Here is an 18472-nt window from a genome sequence, read left to right on the forward strand (position 1 = left end):
TGCTAACTGCTTCCTCATATATAATATTAGCTGGCTCATTATATTTATTAATTACAGTTTGTGCCCAGGAAATATGTGTGCTTTGTCAGGGTGTTGAAGAAGGAAGCTGACACACATTTGGCATGGTTTTTGTTTATAACCTTTTTTTCTCAAATAGAAAACCTCACTGTACCTATCTCTAAGAGGGGTTTCCCTGCCTCGAACTAAAACTAAACGAGTTGTCAGAATTCCCGTCAAATCAAAGTTCCACTGTCCTGTGTCAAATCCTACTCTAACCCTCACACTACCACCAAAGGATAAACTAACAAAGTTCCTTCTTCAGAATGGCTCCCTTCTCCTGCTTCTTGAAAAATGTCTAACAAATGTTCTTTCACAGAAAATACCAGGGGGAATGGCTTCCTTCCCCTGGTTCACGGGCTTCATCCAGTATTTATGCAACATTGAGGAGAATTACTTCCTTCTCCTGGTGTAAAAATATGCAGTTCGCAATAGAACTAGGGGAATGACTCCCTTCCCCTGGTGCCTCCAGTACAACCCTTAGCCCAGTGCCATGAGAATACCTCCTTTTCCTGCTGTTACTTTGTACAGTTCACCACAAGGCCAGGGGGAATGACTCCCTTCCCCTGGCATCTTCAAACCAACTTCTGGGCATGCACCAAGAGAATGACTCCCTTCTCCTAGTGTTATTTGCTTCAGTTCACAATATGGCCAGAGGGATCGACTCCCTTCCCCTGGCGTCTTTAACACATCTCATTGTTGGATACCAGGAGAATGACTCCCTTCTCCTGGTCTTGCCTGGTATAGTTCTTTCTCACTGTTGGGTTTCCAGACCCTTCTCCGGTGGTCAGTGGTTTCCTCACTACCCCTGCGCCGAGGAAGATTTCCTGTGAAGCTTTACTTCTGATTATCATGTACTCTGCTTATGGGGCTTTGGTACGTTGCCGGGACTGGGGCAAACTTCTCCGGCCTCCATGGGCTTCTCTCCTTTGCACTAGTGGCTTTGCAGCATCTTCCTGGCTTAGGGATTCGGTCCGCATCCACTTAGCGGGTGGAGAACTTCCTTTGAGTCGTCTTGCTGCTCTCTGTTTTTCCACAGCTGTTGGTCGGCATTTGAATCGCCCACTCTGGAGACTTCGGATGCCGGTGGCTTTCCCCAACAAGTCAGGACACCACTGCATTTGTTGCGACTGTGCTTCTCATCACAGCTGCGTTTGGCTCCATGGCCTGGCTTTTCTCACCTAACAGTCCTTTGTTCATTTTTAGACTTTGTATCCAGTTCCTCCCATGCGGATTGCACAAGTCCTTCTTCTTTATGATTGACTTAATCCTCATGCCTCTTTGGGGCCACCTTGTACCAGTGTTATCAGAGTCAATGATCTTTGTCACCTGTATTCTTCCTAATCCTAGTACTTTTGGTCTTAGTCCCTATGTCACAACAATATATAAGCTTGCTTTCAATGTCGTGGCTCTGGACATTAGGGAGGGCTAGGGAATGTCAGGGAGTAGCAACATTCAGTGGGCTGTACCCTAGGTGATTGTCCTTATCCCCAGAGGGGCATCCCTCGCCATGAAGTCCTGCTGCATTAAACCACCCCTAGGAAGACTATTGGGTAGTGGCCACACCTACCTAGCCTCATAGAAAAGGGCTCCTCCCTGCGGAGAAGTGAAGACACCATATGAATTGTCACAGCCTTTACTAGGTTCAACTAGCATACCTCTTTCCTTTCTTGTTTAACTGGAGGGAAGAGCAGTATAGAAATACAAGCATGGGCACTTAGTTGCATTGTGTCAGTTGACATGGCAATTATATAAGGCCATAGTGTTTCAGAATAAAAGCCATAATCTACTCTCAAGCTCCTATTTCCTTGTCTACGTGTTGGTGTACTAGGAACATTGCCTGAGATACTTCCGTTTAATATTCGCATATGCCAGGAAAACATAAGCTCTTGCCAGTTGGTGCCACTCTGTAGAAAAGCGATTGCTACCATCCTCTTCCCACTGTTTGGTGTATTTGGGCAATAGCAGTTTAAGTCACTAGTGATCAAAATATAGCCAGATTGCATCTTACATAACCATTCATCTAATATGTCACCTAGAGATTCAAAGAATACATTTTTATCGTTGTGTATCGGGTTCCAATAAACTGTAATTAATAGCGTGTTGAGGGTTTGCTCCTTTGCCCACTGCAAACATCCTGTCCGAAGAGGATTTGCATTTCCATGACATTAAACCTGAAGAATTCTCTATTCCAATTAAGAGACCCCCAAATGGACGTGCCAGTATGGCCCTTTTGGGCTTTTTTCTGAAATGTGGTGTACCCATCCATCATTGGTGTATCTAGCAAGCACACCTCTTGCAATATACAAAATATTATACTTGCATAACTCTGGAAAAATCTGTTTAGCTAGGGAAATGGAGTCAATGTTGGTGGTGAATTTAGGATTGTAGACCTGCAGGTCTACGTCTTGATTGACAAAAGTGATAATGGGCACATTATAACAGCAGCATGAGAGTACTTGGTCTGGTACGCACTTACAGGTGTGGGACTAAGTTTTATTTTAAAGGAAGCCTGTTGGCATGCAGCATTATATTTAAGGGGGATTTTAAATAGTATGTACTAGGTGCCAGACCAACCAATTGGTTGATTTTCTTTTTACAGAGAACGGGGAGTGTGGGTGTCCAAACATCTGGTGAGGTGTGCAACCACTGTCCTTAGTAGGTTTACGAACAGCGAGATTTAAACCTTGGAAATCAAACTTTCCATGAAAGTCTTAGTCAATGGGTTATAGGAAAGATCAAACCAAAGACCTGCAATGCTCGTCTGAGGAGTTGTCATACTAGGCTCTGGAGAGACTCTTGTGGCTGTACTAATTGAGTTAACCAATATTGAGTGTTGCAATATTTCGCAGGTGTCCGATATTCTCTCTGATATTATTTCTTTGATCCATAAGAGGGTTCTAAAAAGGAAAGAATAGAATGGTGGTTCTTCTGTTTTGAACAGTACTCTCGATCTTTGTTTTCCATATTAAGGTCTTGTGATAGATAACCCAGTTGTCTGTGGCTTTCTTTTCTTCTTTGTAATTTCTTTTTTTGCACTAGTTCCATCTGATTTGGTACATGAATCTTTTTTCGGATCCTTCCTTGGAATAACCATGATTGAGTTAAATCGAGATTCAGAGAACGTAGTAATTGTCTAGAATGCTTTCGCTCATACTGTTGAAATCTCAAGGATTTATTGGGGCTACTTTAATTCCCTTTAATTTTTTTTAATACAGCCAGCACTTCCGGGCTCATTTAATTTCATTAATCCATTTCAATACACAAATAAAAAAAAGCAAATCAGAAAACGTTTCAACGTGAGACGTGTGAGACGGGCATGGTATCAAAAGAGACACAGACTCAAAAGCAACAGTTTGAAAACCTTTATTATCAAACAGTGTGGGGTTGGTGTAATGCCTTCTTGGCCCTAACTCTAAGAGGATTGTTCCCTCAACTGATGCTTCTAAGGGCCGCCAATGTCTGTAAGTCCAAAATCAAAGTCTGGCTGTTTCCAAACCTTTGCTTGCCCTCACTCTTGAATCAAATGTGATGGGGATCTTCTCAAAGGTAAAATGGTGTTTCAAAAGGAAATGTAAACCGCAGCTGGTTTCAGGTAGTCTTACCATAGGTGTAGTTCTGCCTGTTCAAAGTAGTTCAATTCAACAGGGTTGCCCTTGGAATGGTCCACATTCTACTCTTGTAGCAAGTCAATAGAGTTCACAATGAATCTGGGTCTCCCTTCCCCAAGCTTTGCTCCTTCCAGTTCCAAACAAAAAAACGGTTCCTGTTAGGCCTCTCAGGGTTCCCATCCCCAAGTCTAGTCCTCTTTACACAAAGTTAAAAAACATTTCTTTAGTGGGCCTTTTAGGGTTCCCTTCCCCAAGCCTAGGCCCCCTGTTTACACAGTCCAACAAATCAACATAAAGTTCCTCTTGTCAGGATGTACCGTTCACTGTAAAGTTCTTTTATGGGGCAGTATCAGAGACTTTCGAGGACGCTGGGTTCTTTGCTACTCCCAGGCACGACCACTCTGACCTCTAACCCCTCTCCTTACTCTCTGGCACTTCTTCTTCTGTGTCTCTTCCACTTTGTCCTTTTCCTCTTTACTGTGCCTCATGCACACCTTCTTTTCTATCGTGCACACTTGCACCTTCTTTCTACATTTTTGTGTCTCTTGCGCACTTCTCCTTACTTTCCACCTTCCTGTGCCTCTTGCATACTTCTCTTTGCTTTTCGCTGTGCTCTCTTACACCTTCATTTTCTCACTGTGCTCTCTTGAACCTTAATTTTCTCATTCACATGCCTCTTGCACTCTCTGCATTTATTGCGGGTCGCTCTCGCCCTCTTTCTCACCAGCGCACTTGCTCCGCCTCTCTTTATTTCCCTGCCTCTAGCACCTTGTTCTGTTACTCCATTTTGCTTTCTTTCTGCTTTTCAGTTTTGCTTGCTTCGCATTGCTTTTGCTTACTTCGCTTTGCCTTTTCCCTTTTTATTGCTTCGCTTTGCTTTACTTCCGCTTTCCGCTCACTGGGCGGTTCACCTTTCTCAACGCTCCTGTTGCAGCTCCAGCATCCCGCACGCTACTGAGTTTCTTTCTGGCTCACAAAACTCACCAACTGTAGCGTGGCGCTGGCGAGCAGGTCAACGGGTTCTTGGGTTGAGGTCAGAGTCTCACCACCTGCCACTCGGACGCCCCCGGGGTGGGCACACGTCCCAGGGGAACGAGCACTGGTCTGAACAAGGCCAACAGACTGCCTTCCATCCCGCTCCAGCATCCTAGAGTCACGGCTCCCTCGCCACGCTGCAGCCCCTTTCCCACACCGGGCCAGTGCCTCTGCATCCCGCACTCCTCTTTCCCTTCTGGTCTCCTCTTCCTGCAGCCTTCTGCTCCTTGGCTCCGCTGGTCCAGTCGGCACCACCAGCTTGCTCTCTGGCAGAACCACCCTTTTTATACTGCAGGTGAGTCAATTGGAGTCGGGTGTGCAAAATTGGTGCAATGTGCTGGAAATTGCCTGACTCTATTAGTGGGACAATTGAAAGGTGTTAGATGATAAGCCACCCTTTGCATCCCTATGCTATGTCTATGGGCAATCTTCATTGCTCCTGGTCGCCTCTTCCTCGTCCCATTACTTATTGGAAATGGGGAGGGGGAGATGGGGTGAGAGTGGAAATACCCCATGAAGACTGAGGGAGAGTGAGGTGTTGGGCAGTTTGGAAGGGCGCAATACCATGTCTCACCCTTTGGTATTCTCCTCCCAGTCCCCCGAGACACTCACTCAGGTGATCCTCCTCCGCTTGTCCACCCCCAGGGTCAGATCCAAAAGCGATGGCACTTCCCTGGCTACCTGAATGGAAGATCCTCTGGGAGTAGGTGGGAGAATACAGTCAGGTTTCTCACAGAAGCCAGTTCTCAAAAAGAGAAATTGAAAGTGTCTGATGTTAAAAAGCCTCATACACAACACAGTCTATTGTAGATTTGTTTAAAGAGAGAACACATCCAATACTTTTCACATTCGTACTCAAACAGGGAATTGGCTGTTTTTGAAATAATTAAATAACTGTCCTCCTTCCTATGTGCAATTCATATACCTCTCAAAACGCACAGGTTTGGCAGGTGTCACCACGGTGGAGTCAGGTCATAAACACGTCAAGGCCCATACTGGAACATAGATATCAGTGAGCTCTGACCCGCCAAAAGAACATTCTCTGGTGACTCAGTCGAGAGGTATGGTTATTGTCACAAAGTGTGCATTGGTTATCCCTTTCTTGGATGATTGTGAAATGTAAACTTAATCCACTCTAACCTCTGACTCCCATGTTTCCTATTTAATGACAAGACATGTGTAGGAGACTTCTGCAGCATGGAGCAGTTATGAACTGATCTGGGCATAAATATCTGTATAAACTGAGCAGTATACCCCTTGTGAGAGTCCTGGTCTTGTATACCTTTGTGGCCTAAGGATAGCTGTCATCTCTGGCCCTTGTCTGCATATCTTTGTGGCCTGCGGTAGAAGCCCTGATGTGTTAAGAGACTTGCTTCCGTGTAACTTGCAGGAGTGTTCAGTTGTCTGCACTTTGTCACTTGTGGTATCCGAGAGATGTTTACGCGGTTTAAAAATCGCTTGAACCTGTTCAATGTATGCAGCTTTTCTTGAAGCTCTGTCTAAAATCAGAGCAGGTAGATTTGTGCAACCTGACATGGCTCTGGTCTTAAAGCAGTTTTGCAATCGGCAGAGATGGTTACACAGTCTTCTACTGAAATTGTTGTCATAGTTTTATTGGATCATGCTTGGAGAAAAGACATATTTTTTTGGGAAAATCATGTTTACTACTAGGTTTGTTGCACAACAACTCAGGCTTCAAGCGCTGCACTTTGTTCAAGGAAGTGTGATTTCTGCATTGCTAGTAGCTTGCAACCGGAAATTCTGCACCATGTTTATACTTAAGTTACTTTTTCACTGACCATATAAATGTTGACTCAGCATTTTTGAATCAACGTTTTTATAATCTGTTTCAAAGGAAGGATAATTTACTCCTTGGATACCGTGAGTCCAAACTTGGAATACGTAAGTAGTATCTGGGCATGTTAGGCTGTATCCAGTATCCAACATCTAAGCTGCACCAGGGTGTGAAATGGCCACAAACAGAGCAGCACCCACTATAACGTTTCAGTATTATCTATACATGTGTATGTGTGCCATTGCATGTAGCTCACTGTTGCTGTCCTCCACTTTCGCTGAATACATTTATACAGATTTTTTCTTACACTTGATTGCAGTAAATGATATGATAGGTTGTTTATAACACGGTTAATACCCAGAGGTTTCTAGTGCGGACCTGGGGATCGAACCTGTGGTGCTCCATGTCGTCTTGCTTCCAAAGCGAGCACAGTGCCGCTGAGCTGTCCTCCTGAGACTATATAGTATAGTAAACATGCCTTTGCTAAGTGAGGGTAAGTTATATATGGGTATGAGGGGGGAAGTGGGAAAGGGGAGTTGGAGGCGGGGCATGTCTCTCCTTCTGCATTTTTGCCGCTGAAAAGTGAAAACAACAGATATAAAACATTTTTAAAAATTGGCAAAAGTGTAGGCCGGCAAAATAAATGTGGACAAAGTTCATAGAACCGAGACAGTGATGTGCTCGTAAGTATAAAGCCAACGCTGGAAGTGGACATTCTAGACAATTCAAAAATAAGTTCTGCCTGCGCCGTTGCCGGTCAATTATAATTTTAATTCATAATGATACCGATTGACAGTTTTGTTTACCACAACATTCACATGGACTTGCAGTATGGGTTGTTTTTAAGAGCTTACATTATATCAATTACTAGCAAAAGTACCCGCTCACCGAACGGGTTCTTTAGACAGACATTATAACACACATCAATTGTTGAAAATCAATGATCCTGTAGGTCGTTGTTCCGATTTGCTTATCGCTTGATGTGCTTCGCACCCTGAAGTAAACTGCACTGAGAATGGGCATGTGTGGCTGGCTGAAATACCCCGGAGCAGATGTTGGGGGGAGACTAGAGTTGGTGTGCTCCTGCATACTGGCACCTTCTGTGCTCTCTCCCCACCTGTTGCCTCACCCTGGCATGGTGCAGTTGGTTGTGGTGCATTGGGTGCAAATATCTTAGAAACCGTGCATCCTAGGGCCTTGAAATGTTTTGTTTCTCGTGTCGGGACTGGTCGTTCTATGACCACATTGATGAATCTGGGTGAGCATCCGTAAATGAGGGTGTCTACGGAGTGGACTTCTTTTTGCATCCAAACATAGACTACAATCTTGCCCCAGACAAATGAGGAATCCATGCAAAATTTGGTAGCAGTGGGGTCAACGATGTGGATTTATATAGCCGGACAAACATACACACACACACATCACAAACATTTCTTGCATATAAGATTTTTGGATCCAAACATAGACTACGATCTTGTACCAGACAAAAGAGGAATACATGCAAAATGTGTTAGACGTGGGTTCAACAGTGTGGAATTGTATAGCCAGACAAATATACACACATACAAACATTCAGCTTTATATATAAAGATAACACACATTCTAACTAAAAAAAATGTTCTAACATCGACAATCTTCACTTTACTCTTAATGAAAGCCTTTGTTCTATTTGTTTAAAAGGGATCTGGGCACAACATTATCCAACATCAAGGTGCTATGGATGGCTCGCTGTGGGCTCATGGATTTAGATGGGATGTCTTCTTTCTTGTCACTGAAGGTAGGTAGTCATTCAACATATCACAATGTATAAAATGGTGTTTACTTAAAATAATTTTAAGCTGTATTGTGCTGAGTTGTTTCACTAAAAACAATGATTTGCTTGATCAGTGCCATTTCTATAAATAGTTTCTCTGAAAACCTGACAGTATAAATGCAACAAACACATTTGATTCACATTTAGAGTAATACGTTCCAGTGACCATTTTTTGTGTCCTTCCCTTCTTAGTCTTCCAAGCCATTTAGTCCAAAACCACAGAGCCAAATAGTTAAAACAATCTCATGGTCCAATAAAAGGAAAGTTGTTCCTTCAGACCTTTTACTTGTTATCATTGGCTCTGTCTTAAATAGCTTTAGTGTTATGAGGTCCCTAGCTTGGATGGGGGAAAATCCCTGGTCAAAACCCATGTGATACCCAATAAGATAGTATTATTACACTGCCTCCCCAACAAAGAGGGCCTGACGTGCTTCCCAAGCAAACCTAAGAATCAACATGGCAAAAGAAAGCAACCGGTTTCACTGCACCAGCTGACGGTGGTTTGTATTTTTTTAAAGACCATGGCTGCATCACCTGACCCATTGATTAACATTTCTTAGGGTTTGTGGGACTTGCAGTGAGCCCTGCGATTTCTTGAATGCAGAGCAGTGAGTGTGGGACAATTGTTTTTGTGTTACATTATTCCCCAACAGAGTTAAAATGTTCACACTTCCCCAGTGATTTCCCAGACTGCACGGTACACACTGGAAACAGCAAAAAGCAAGGTAGAAGCAATAAAACCTAAGATGGCGGACATGCTAATCAAAGATGTGGCCCAACACCCAGAGCCCAAACCATCTTCGATGCACCCTGGGAGAGTAATCACAACCCTTCTAAAATTACAAAATACCAGGTGCAGACCCTTACCAGAAGAGGGAGGTAGGTATACACTATAAAAATTGTAGAACAAGTCCTGGTTACCTTGCAATGAGAGATTTTTTAGACGATCCTTTAATAAAGGTTCTGATGCTTGTTGCTGTTGCTGCGTCAGAACCTTTATTAAAGGATTGTTAAAACAATCTCTCATTGCAAGGTAACCAGGACTTGTTCTACAATTTGCCTACTAGAGTTATTGGGTTTACCTCTTCATACCTGTGACCCTGCAAAGATACTACCACTCGCAACAATCAAATACAAAGCCTAGCACTGGAGTTTTCCCATTCTAGAATCCACCCTCTACCCCATTTCCATACACTATAAAACCCCTCAACCTAAGTCAGGCAGTGTTAATTGTAGGAACAGGAGGCTCGTGTTTCAAGACGGCTGCATTCTGGAGAGTGGTTGAAGAAGCAGAGGCTGGAGAGACGTAGGTGAGTGGAGAGGTGGCAGCAGTGGCGAACAGGAGGAGGAGGAGGTAACAGAGGGTGAGTGTGGACAGGAAGAGTTGGTAACAGTGTGTGATATTGCACAGGAGGCTGTGGGAGCCAAAGAAGAGGTGGTGACATTCAACATAGAGGGAAGAGGAGGGGGTAACAAAGTAGGTGACCGTCAGCAGAAGAGTCAGCGATATTCAAGGGAATAGAAGGAGCTATAACATCAAGGGAAGAACAGTTGTAGGATGAGGGGATAACAACAATACCATGGAATGGATGTGACATTAATGAAGTAACATTAGGTTGAGAGATTTTTACGGAGAAGCTGGAAGACAGATCACCACAAAGAGCAGATGGCAGGAAGAGTTGTAGTGAAAGAGGTGCAGAGGAGACTTTGAGGTAGAACATCTGGAGGGGAGGAGGAAGTGAAGATAAAAGCAGACAGTGAGATGAGACCTAAGGAGAAAAGAGAGGACCAACAGCTAGTCAGTAAAAGTAGGCAGGTTCTAGCATTCTCCGTCTGCCCTGAGCAGAACCATATAGGAAGGGTAATGAGATGAGATCAGGGAGTTTACAGGAAAATGGGGGAGGTTGGAGAAGATAAAACGTGAGACAGCCCAGGCATACCATAGGAACTTTCTAGATGTATTGTCATTTCCTTTGGCTATGGCAAGTATGGCTTTTTGGTCCCTTCACTCTGCCTTGCAGAGGGGTCTTGCATTATGGGACATCTCTCAGGCTGTTATTTGGCCGTCTCTGCATTCATTTGCCAATAATGAATGCCTAAATTCTTTCGTAGAGGAGGAGGCCTATTTAGGATAGTCTTGTCTTTCAACATTTTCCATTTAGGGGATTGGTTCATCGTAATCCACTTCCTACAATTGTGTATTGTGAAACTACTTTATAAGTCTTTCAAAATGTGGAATCTGTGGGAGGAGGTATCCATTAGAAGAACAAATTACTTCCTGTATTTTTCTTCTTATGGTTATGATTTTCCTCTTCCGAATTTCTTAACCATCTCCCTCCTACCCCTCAGCTAATTGGAGTGCCATGTATTCCCATGTGTTTGCCGTTGTATGGCATTTCTCCTGTTTCTTTTAGCCTCTGTGGGTCTTGGGACATGGAAAATTGGATGGAACTGCGGTGTGGAGCATATGCATCTGTCTCCCGTAATATACAAATCAGTACTGTTAAATCTGACGCCAGCAGCACCCATTGCGCTATGACCGAGCCTAAGGAGTTAGACCTATTATCTCTGAAACAACTTCAGGGGCAGACTAGAAATCTTTAATAGCCACCAGAGACAAGGCATCCACGTGACGAAGACAATAGCCTTTAATAGCCTTTAAAATGAACTTTACCGATGGTAAGTAATTAGTTAATCTCTGGGTCTATTACACAGGTAGCACAATATCTGGGACAGGTTGTAGACAGATGTAGCTTTGGGTTCAAGTCATCTTCTTTCCTTCGTGATGCAATGACCAATTGTATGCATTTAAATAAATTAAACTGCAGCAGGCTCTGTCAGGTGTGCGGAATTTTGCTGGGCTGGTGTAAAGCACAGCACCAGCCCGCTACTTTAATAGTCAATCTTAGGTTCATTACTCTACAAGCCAGCCCCTAGCCGACAACCACTGGACACTGGGTAGTTAAGTCCTAAGACAAATAAGGAGATTGTTTATGTATCACTAGAGCAATGTGCCAGGGGCAAAGAGTCTGCATGTCACTTCTTCCAAGGTTACAGACACAATCACAAAACTAGTGCTTCCAGTCCTGCAAATAAACATGGAATAATCTACTGGAGTTCTATCAATTCAGCTTCTCTTCATCAATTCCCTGCCTTCCTCCCTCGATCTTGAGAAAGTTCTTAACTATTCCTCTATTTAACCTGCCGTATGCCCCACTCAATCCCCCTGTCGCCGCTCCACGGCTCCGTACTTTGTCTCCCACAGGCCTGCTCTAATTACGAAATAGGGCTTCGTCATGGAAGTGCTGTCTATTTTTAAAATCCTTCCCTAGCCTGGCTCCATCATCTCAATCAGACGGTTTCCCTGTACAATTTAGCTGTCCATCTACTCTGAAATTCAGCCTCTTTCCAAGCTTAAAGCCCCTTTGGTAGCCTTCAGCTTTTTCTGTTCAACCATACCTGCAGTGGAATGCCCCCGAACTTGGGATCGATCCTTTGTCTGGTCTATCCCCTTCTATACATTTCTACAGTCCCGTTAATGGTATGGAATGCTCTTTATATTGCTACTGTTGTCTCACTAATGTCCACCTATCGATCTAGATGTTTGTATTTCTCTGTCATCCAAGTTCTTATGCACAGTCATTATTGTAGAAATGATTTCGAATGGATTGTGTCCTCCCACGTATTCCTCATCATAGATATATCCTTACCTTCAGCTTTGCTGCTTCGGAAATTTTTTCTCTCTCCGCCAGAGGGCGCTCCAGTCGAGGCGACGGTGTCGATGTCCCTCGGCGGTATCCGTCGAGCACCGACGTCATCCGTTGTATAAATGCCTCGAGCGTGCCCGATGGCCTCAGTTCCGTTTTTCCATTTGCTTCGCTTCGGATTGAGATAAAACGCCTGCTTCAGTTCTAACGAATTATATCGTCTTCTTCAAACCTGTCCACACCGAAAACTGGTTTTAAGAAATGCCAAAGGTGTGGGAGAAAAATTTTGCGGACCGATCCTCATCGTAATTGCCTCTGGTGCCTCGGTTCCGACCATCGAATTGACGACTGCGGTTCCTGTCAGTCAATGACCCATAAGGCCTTAAAAGAAAGAAGAGGTAAACTGGCAGTGGGGAAGGCATCTTCGAAGTTTTCTTCGAGAGGGAAGAAAGACTCGGCTGAGTCTTCGGCAAAACGCCATAAAAAGTCCAAGTCGAGGAGTATAATGAGAAAATCCTCTTCATCTTTGTCTAAAAAGCGAAGAAAAGACGACACTGGTCTCCCTCTTCCTCTTCCTCGACTACATCGGAGGAAGTTATTACATTTCCAACAAAGCATGACTCCCCTGAAAAGTGCGAAGCGTTTAAAGCATCGATGATGAACATTTTTGAGAATGCGGCCCAGACCACCTCAAAAATGTCTGATGAAGACCATGCCTCTACGCACAAAAAAAGTGACAGGGAAGGTCTAAGACTAGGAAATTCGACAAGAAATTCTCGAGGGCGTCTTCCCAAACACCTAAAAAGAAAAGCCTTCCAGTGCATAAACAGGAGGCAGGCCTTAAGAAAAGGACCTTAGACTTCGATACGTCATTGAAGGCCTCAACGAAAACTTCTTCGAAGCCTCCATCGAAGGCTGTCGAGTATAAGGGGTTGACGACCCAACCGAAAAAAGTTACGTCTAGTACACTATCGACGGCTTTGAAGACTCCTTCGACGGCATCAATGGTCTCGAAGACTCCTTCGATGACATTCATAGCTCCTTTGAAATCATCGAAGAATACCTCGACAACATCAAAGGTAATAACCGCAACATCGACGCCTTCGACGCTTCTGTCGACGTCAATACCAGTTACAGTGGTGAAATCAACACCAATGTTAAAACCTATAACTGAAAAGGTGTTTCACTCAGAAAGCAGACATGATTTTTTCCAAACCATATCATCTATATATGGAGAAATGTCGTCAGGAAATGAGGAGGTTGAAGAAGATGAACCAGAGGTTTCATCGGCAGGGGTAAAATATGGTACAAGAGAAGTCCCTGAGGAATTAATTAATCCTCAATCTAAAATGCAAGACCTTTATGAATGTTTACAGTCTGCAAGTGGACTAGATACGTCCCCTGAATACGAGTTTGAAAAACCTGATCCAGCAGAGCATGCTGATTTGGGTTATAGAAAACTAATGAATAGAGTTACAGAAGTTATGGGATGGGGTAGTGAAATGACGGATATCCTATCAGGAGGACCTCAGCCAGACCCCATACTTCCCTTTCATATTGCCTTACAAAGGAGAGTAAATGCTGCTTGGGAAAAACCTGAAACCATTCCAGCAGTAAATAAAAAATATGTGGCAAAATATAGGCCCTGTAATTCTGATCCAGAATACTTAAGTAAGCACCCATCTCCAGAAAGCCTGGTAGTTCAAGCAGCCACATCAACTAAAAATGCTGCATACCCTACAATTCCCCCTGATAGGGATGACAAAAAGATTGATGAAGGGTCTAAAAAAATGTTTACATCAGGGAACATGGCTCTAAAATCCACAAATATATCCTGCACTCTGGCGAGATTTACATATACCCTGTGGGACTGCATGTCAGCGACAGCTCAACACATCCCAGAAAGAGAGGAACGTGATGGTTTCCTATCCATAGTAAAGGATGGCAAGGAGGCTTTGGGGGAATGCCTTCAAGCAGGTTTGGACAAAGCTGACAGTATCAGCAGGTCCATGGCATCTAGTGCAGTGCTACGCAGATTTGCATGGCTAAGGAAGTCAGGTTTTGCACCAGATGTTCAATCTAGACTTCTTAATATGCCATTTGACGGCTCGAGGTTGTTTGGCAGCAAAGCGGATGAAAGTTTAGAGAAGCTGCAGACCTCCAAAGCAGCGGTAAAATCACTCAGTGCCGCTATAAGACAACCTCAACAACGCCCCTACACAGGCTCATCTTCCTGGAGGGGTCGTCCCTTTCGTTTTTACTTCTCATTTGGGAGAGGAAGGGGGCAGGCCAGTCAAAGAGGACAAAGGAGATTTCCTCAGGGCGAGGAAGAGGTGCTAGATCTGCTCCAGCACCGGCATCTGTCCCTTCAGCCGCTGCTGCAGCTGCCGCAAAACCACTCTGAGGTTTTGATCCACAAGACGCCAGTGGTAGGCAGAATCTCACATCTGCAGGAATGGCGGGGCATTACCTCAGATGCTTGGGCTCTGGAAACAGTATCCCAAGGTTATTGCCTTCTTTTTCAAAAGAAACCTCAGAATCACCCACCGGGATACAACTCTACCAAAAATCCAGACCCGCTCCTGTTGCAGGAAGTTTTAACCCTGCTACAGAAAGGTGCAATAGAACATGTACCTGTAGCGGAGAGGAACAAGGGTTGGTATTCCCCATATTTCCTCATAGCAAAGAAAGACGGAGGATTGAGACCCATCTTGGACTTGAGAAACTAGAACAAGTTCCTCAGGAAGGACAAGTTCAAGATGGTCACTCTTTCTCAGATCCTTCAGGCTCTCCAACTTCAAGACTGGTTGATATCATTGGATCTTCAGGATGCTTACTTTCTTGTGCCAATCCATCTCAAGCACAGAAAGTCCCTGAGGTTTGCGATTGGCAATTCTCACTATCAATTTCGAGTTCTGCCATTCGGGTTGACCTCCGCCCCAAGAGTTTTCACTAAGTTGATGGCAGTAGTGGCAGCGAGTCTCAGAAGAGGGGGGATTCACGTCTAACCCTATTTGGACGATTGGATGATCAGGGCACGTTCTCCAGAACAAGCCCATGATCATCTATCCAAGACTTGCCACTTCCTTCACAAACTAGGGTTTTCTCTGAATTTAAAAAAGTCAAACATGATACCATCACAGAAGCTCCAGTTTATAGGAGCAGTCTTGGATACTTGTTCGGCCAAAGCCTCGCCTCCCGAAGAGATCTCACCACATTTTGCAGATGGTAACAAAATTCCAGAATGCCCAGTATCTACCGGCCTTCGATTTTCTCAGGTTGCTCGGTCTCATGGCATCCTGCATTTTTCTGGTGCCAGAGGCCAGGTTGAGAATGAGATCCCTTCAGTGGGCCCTCAGGACTCAATGGTCCCAATTTTCAGGGGAAATGACAGACCTTTTACAAGTTCCAACCAGGGTAGCACAGGATCTACAATGGTGGGCTTGCAAGGAACATATCTTCAAGGGAGAATCTTTTTGGCAACCATGGCCGGAGATAACAGTAGTAACGGACGCCTCACTCATGGGGTGGGGGCCTCACGCCAACGAGTTGACAATCAGCAGTCGTTGGTCTCCATCGGAGTCCAGACTACACATCAACCTATTAGAGCTGAGGGCGATCAGACTAGCACTGAAGGCCTTCCTGCCCTCTGTACGGGCAAAGAATGTCCTGATAATGACAGACAACACAGTGGCCATGTACTACCTCAACAAAAAAAGGAGGAGGAGGGTCACTACCATTGTGAAGAGAGGCAATGCAGCTCTGGTCTTGGCAATACAAGAAGGGATCTCTCTGTCTGCCATTCACCTAGGAGAGCAAAACACAGCGGCAGACGCTCTGAGCAGGCAGAGCACAGTCTCCCACGCGTGGGAACTAGCTCAGCAAGTCCTTCAAGAGATCTTCACACTTTGGGGAACCCCTCAAGTGGATCTGTTCGCGACCATTGTCAACAGGAAGTGCGAACTGTACAGCTCAAGGGAATTTCCCCCGAGAGGAGCTCTAGGAGACGCATTCGTAGTGGAGTGGGAGTTTCCTCTTCTGTATGCGTTTCCTCCAGTCCCTGTGATCCCTCAAGTAATCAGGAGGTTGAGAAAGTTCAGGAAAACCATGATCCTAATTGCCCCGGATTGGGCCAGGAGAACGTGGCACTCGGACCTTCTCGACATGTCCATCTGCCCTCCAATACGTCTTCCAAAAAGAGACGATCTTCTCTCGCAAGAGAGAGGTCACATTCTCCATCCAGAGGTCAACATACTCAAACTTCACGCATGGCTTCGCAGAGGTTGAGATACAAGGATTGGGACCTTCCGGATGATGATGATGATATGGAGATTTTGCTTTCGGCCAGAAGGCCAGCAACTAAATCTCTGTACCGGTGTCATTGAAACAAGTTCAGTAACTGGTGCAGAATAAGAATGTGGACCCTTTTCAATGTAATATTCCAACAGTATTATCTTTTCTGTTACATTTGGCTAATCTGGGGCTCCAGGTTAGTACGATAAAAGGTTACTTAGCAGCGCTATCTATCTTCAAGCGCTAGTTAGAAGAAGAATCTTACTTTAAGATACAGGTTTAAACAATGTATTTCCACCAATACCTTTTCAAGTTCCTGTGTGGGATTTGAACTTGGTACTAAAGTTTCTGACATGTGCACCATTTGAGCCTTTACATTCCTGCCCATTAAGGCTTCTTACTCTGAAAACAATACTTCTAATTGCTTTAACATAAGCCCGCAGGGTAAGTGAGTTGCGGGCACTTTCTAGTGGTCCTCCTCACACCACCTTTTATAAAGATAAAGTTGTCCATAGAGTCAAACCTTCTTTCTTGCCAAAAATCGTCTCAGACGTTCACCTGTCACAGAAAATAATACTACCTACTGTCTACCCTCCTCCTCACACAAGTAAGGAAGAGGAAAGACTACATATATTAGATCCTAGAAGGGCTCTTAGCTTTTATATTTCAAGATTGTCAAAAGTACGTCAGTGTGACCAACGGTTTGTGGGATACACTGGCCGTTAATTAGGACTAGCTGTAACCAAACAAACATTATCAAGATGGATAATCTAAGCCATAATTGAGTGTGATAGGCTAGCTGGAAAAGATCCTCCTGAGGGATTAAGAGCTCATTCAACTAGGGGCATGGCAACTTCAACAGCACTTCAAAGGGGTGTCCCTGTACAAGATATTTGTGCAGCAGCCACATTGTCATCCATGCATACTTTCATAAAACATTGTGCTCTGGACTCAACTACCTCTCAAGGAGGTCTATTTGCTAAATCTGTACTCCATTCGGTACATGACTAAAAAATGTCTGTACTCCCACCTCCAATACAAAACTGCTTTGGGAGTCTATCTAAGATGAGGAATACGTGGGAGGACACAATTCATTCAAAGAACAAGTTACTTACCAACTGTAACGTTATTTCGATTGGATGTTCCTCCCACGTATTCCTTATCGACCCTCCCATCCAACCCCGCAGTACAGTTTGTGCTTTACACTCTAATTTATTTTAAGGTTTGGGTCAAAAGAGGCACGCCTTTAACTATAATCCATGGGCTCTGATACACGAAAAAACAGAACTGAGGCCAACGGGCGTGCTCGAGGCGTTTATACAACGGATGACGTCGGTGCTCGACGGATAGCGCCGAGGGACATCGTCGCCTTGACTGGAGCGCCCTCTGGTGGAGAGAGAGATTTCCGAAGCAGCAAAGCTGAAGGTAAGGATATATCTAAGATGAGGAATACGTGGGAGGAACATCCAATCGAAAGAATGCTACAGTTGGTAAGTAACTTGTTCTTCTGCATTAAATAAGTACAAACCTATTATCAAAAATAAAAACACATTTTGAAGCCTCACTTGGTCGTTCTGCGTTTTTTGAGTATTTCTCTGACTGAACTGATTCTCTGATAACCCCTCCATTAACCCTTTTGCATACATATATATGCTTATCAAATAGTGTACTTTATTTGTGCATATTTGTAAATTACCATATGTCACCGTTGATGTTTCAAGGCTCCTGGAATTGATCATAGCCAAAAACATACAAATACAAACATAAACTAGCTTGCCTATAAGTGCTTAAAACAAACTGAATGCCCTATGCTTCATGAAAACCACCCCAGGTTTGCTAAACCTGTCATCAAGCAAGGATGCTGCCCGTTGCTTTTTGAGGCCTATTTTTGAATACTTTCTTATTCTTTGTCCTTTTCTTTCATGGCACTTAAAATTACACATATTATGAATTTGATCTGAATATGTCTTGTGCAGTGGTAACATTGTTTTTCCAATTGCTGTTCATGAAGGATAACACACTCTCACGCTAATGGATCTACGACGTGATCCTACCGCGGCTGATTTGCCCGCGGCTGGAAAGTTTGCATGAGAAAGGTGCAAACCACCAAAGTTTGCACCTTTCTCATGCAAACACACATACATCCCCACATCCCCACCCA

General features: G+C 44.2%; 1 protein-coding gene across 3 annotated transcripts in view; it reads left to right on the forward strand.

The window, feature by feature from the left end:
• Window positions 1–18472, forward strand: part of LRRC56 (leucine rich repeat containing 56) — a 1196120-nt gene that overhangs the window by 628494 nt on the left and 549154 nt on the right. For all 3 annotated transcript variants that reach the window (XM_069624078.1, XM_069624079.1, XM_069624080.1), the window contains one exon: window positions 8179–8275. In XM_069624078.1, the coding sequence (XP_069480179.1) occupies window positions 8179–8275 (97 nt within the window). The remainder of the gene's footprint in view (window positions 1–8178; window positions 8276–18472) is intronic.

This window comes from Ambystoma mexicanum, chromosome 11 (genome assembly GCF_040938575.1).
Source record: "Ambystoma mexicanum isolate Mex_15411 chromosome 11, UKY_AmexF1_1, whole genome shotgun sequence".
Lineage (NCBI taxonomy): Eukaryota > Metazoa > Chordata > Amphibia > Caudata > Ambystomatidae > Ambystoma > Ambystoma mexicanum.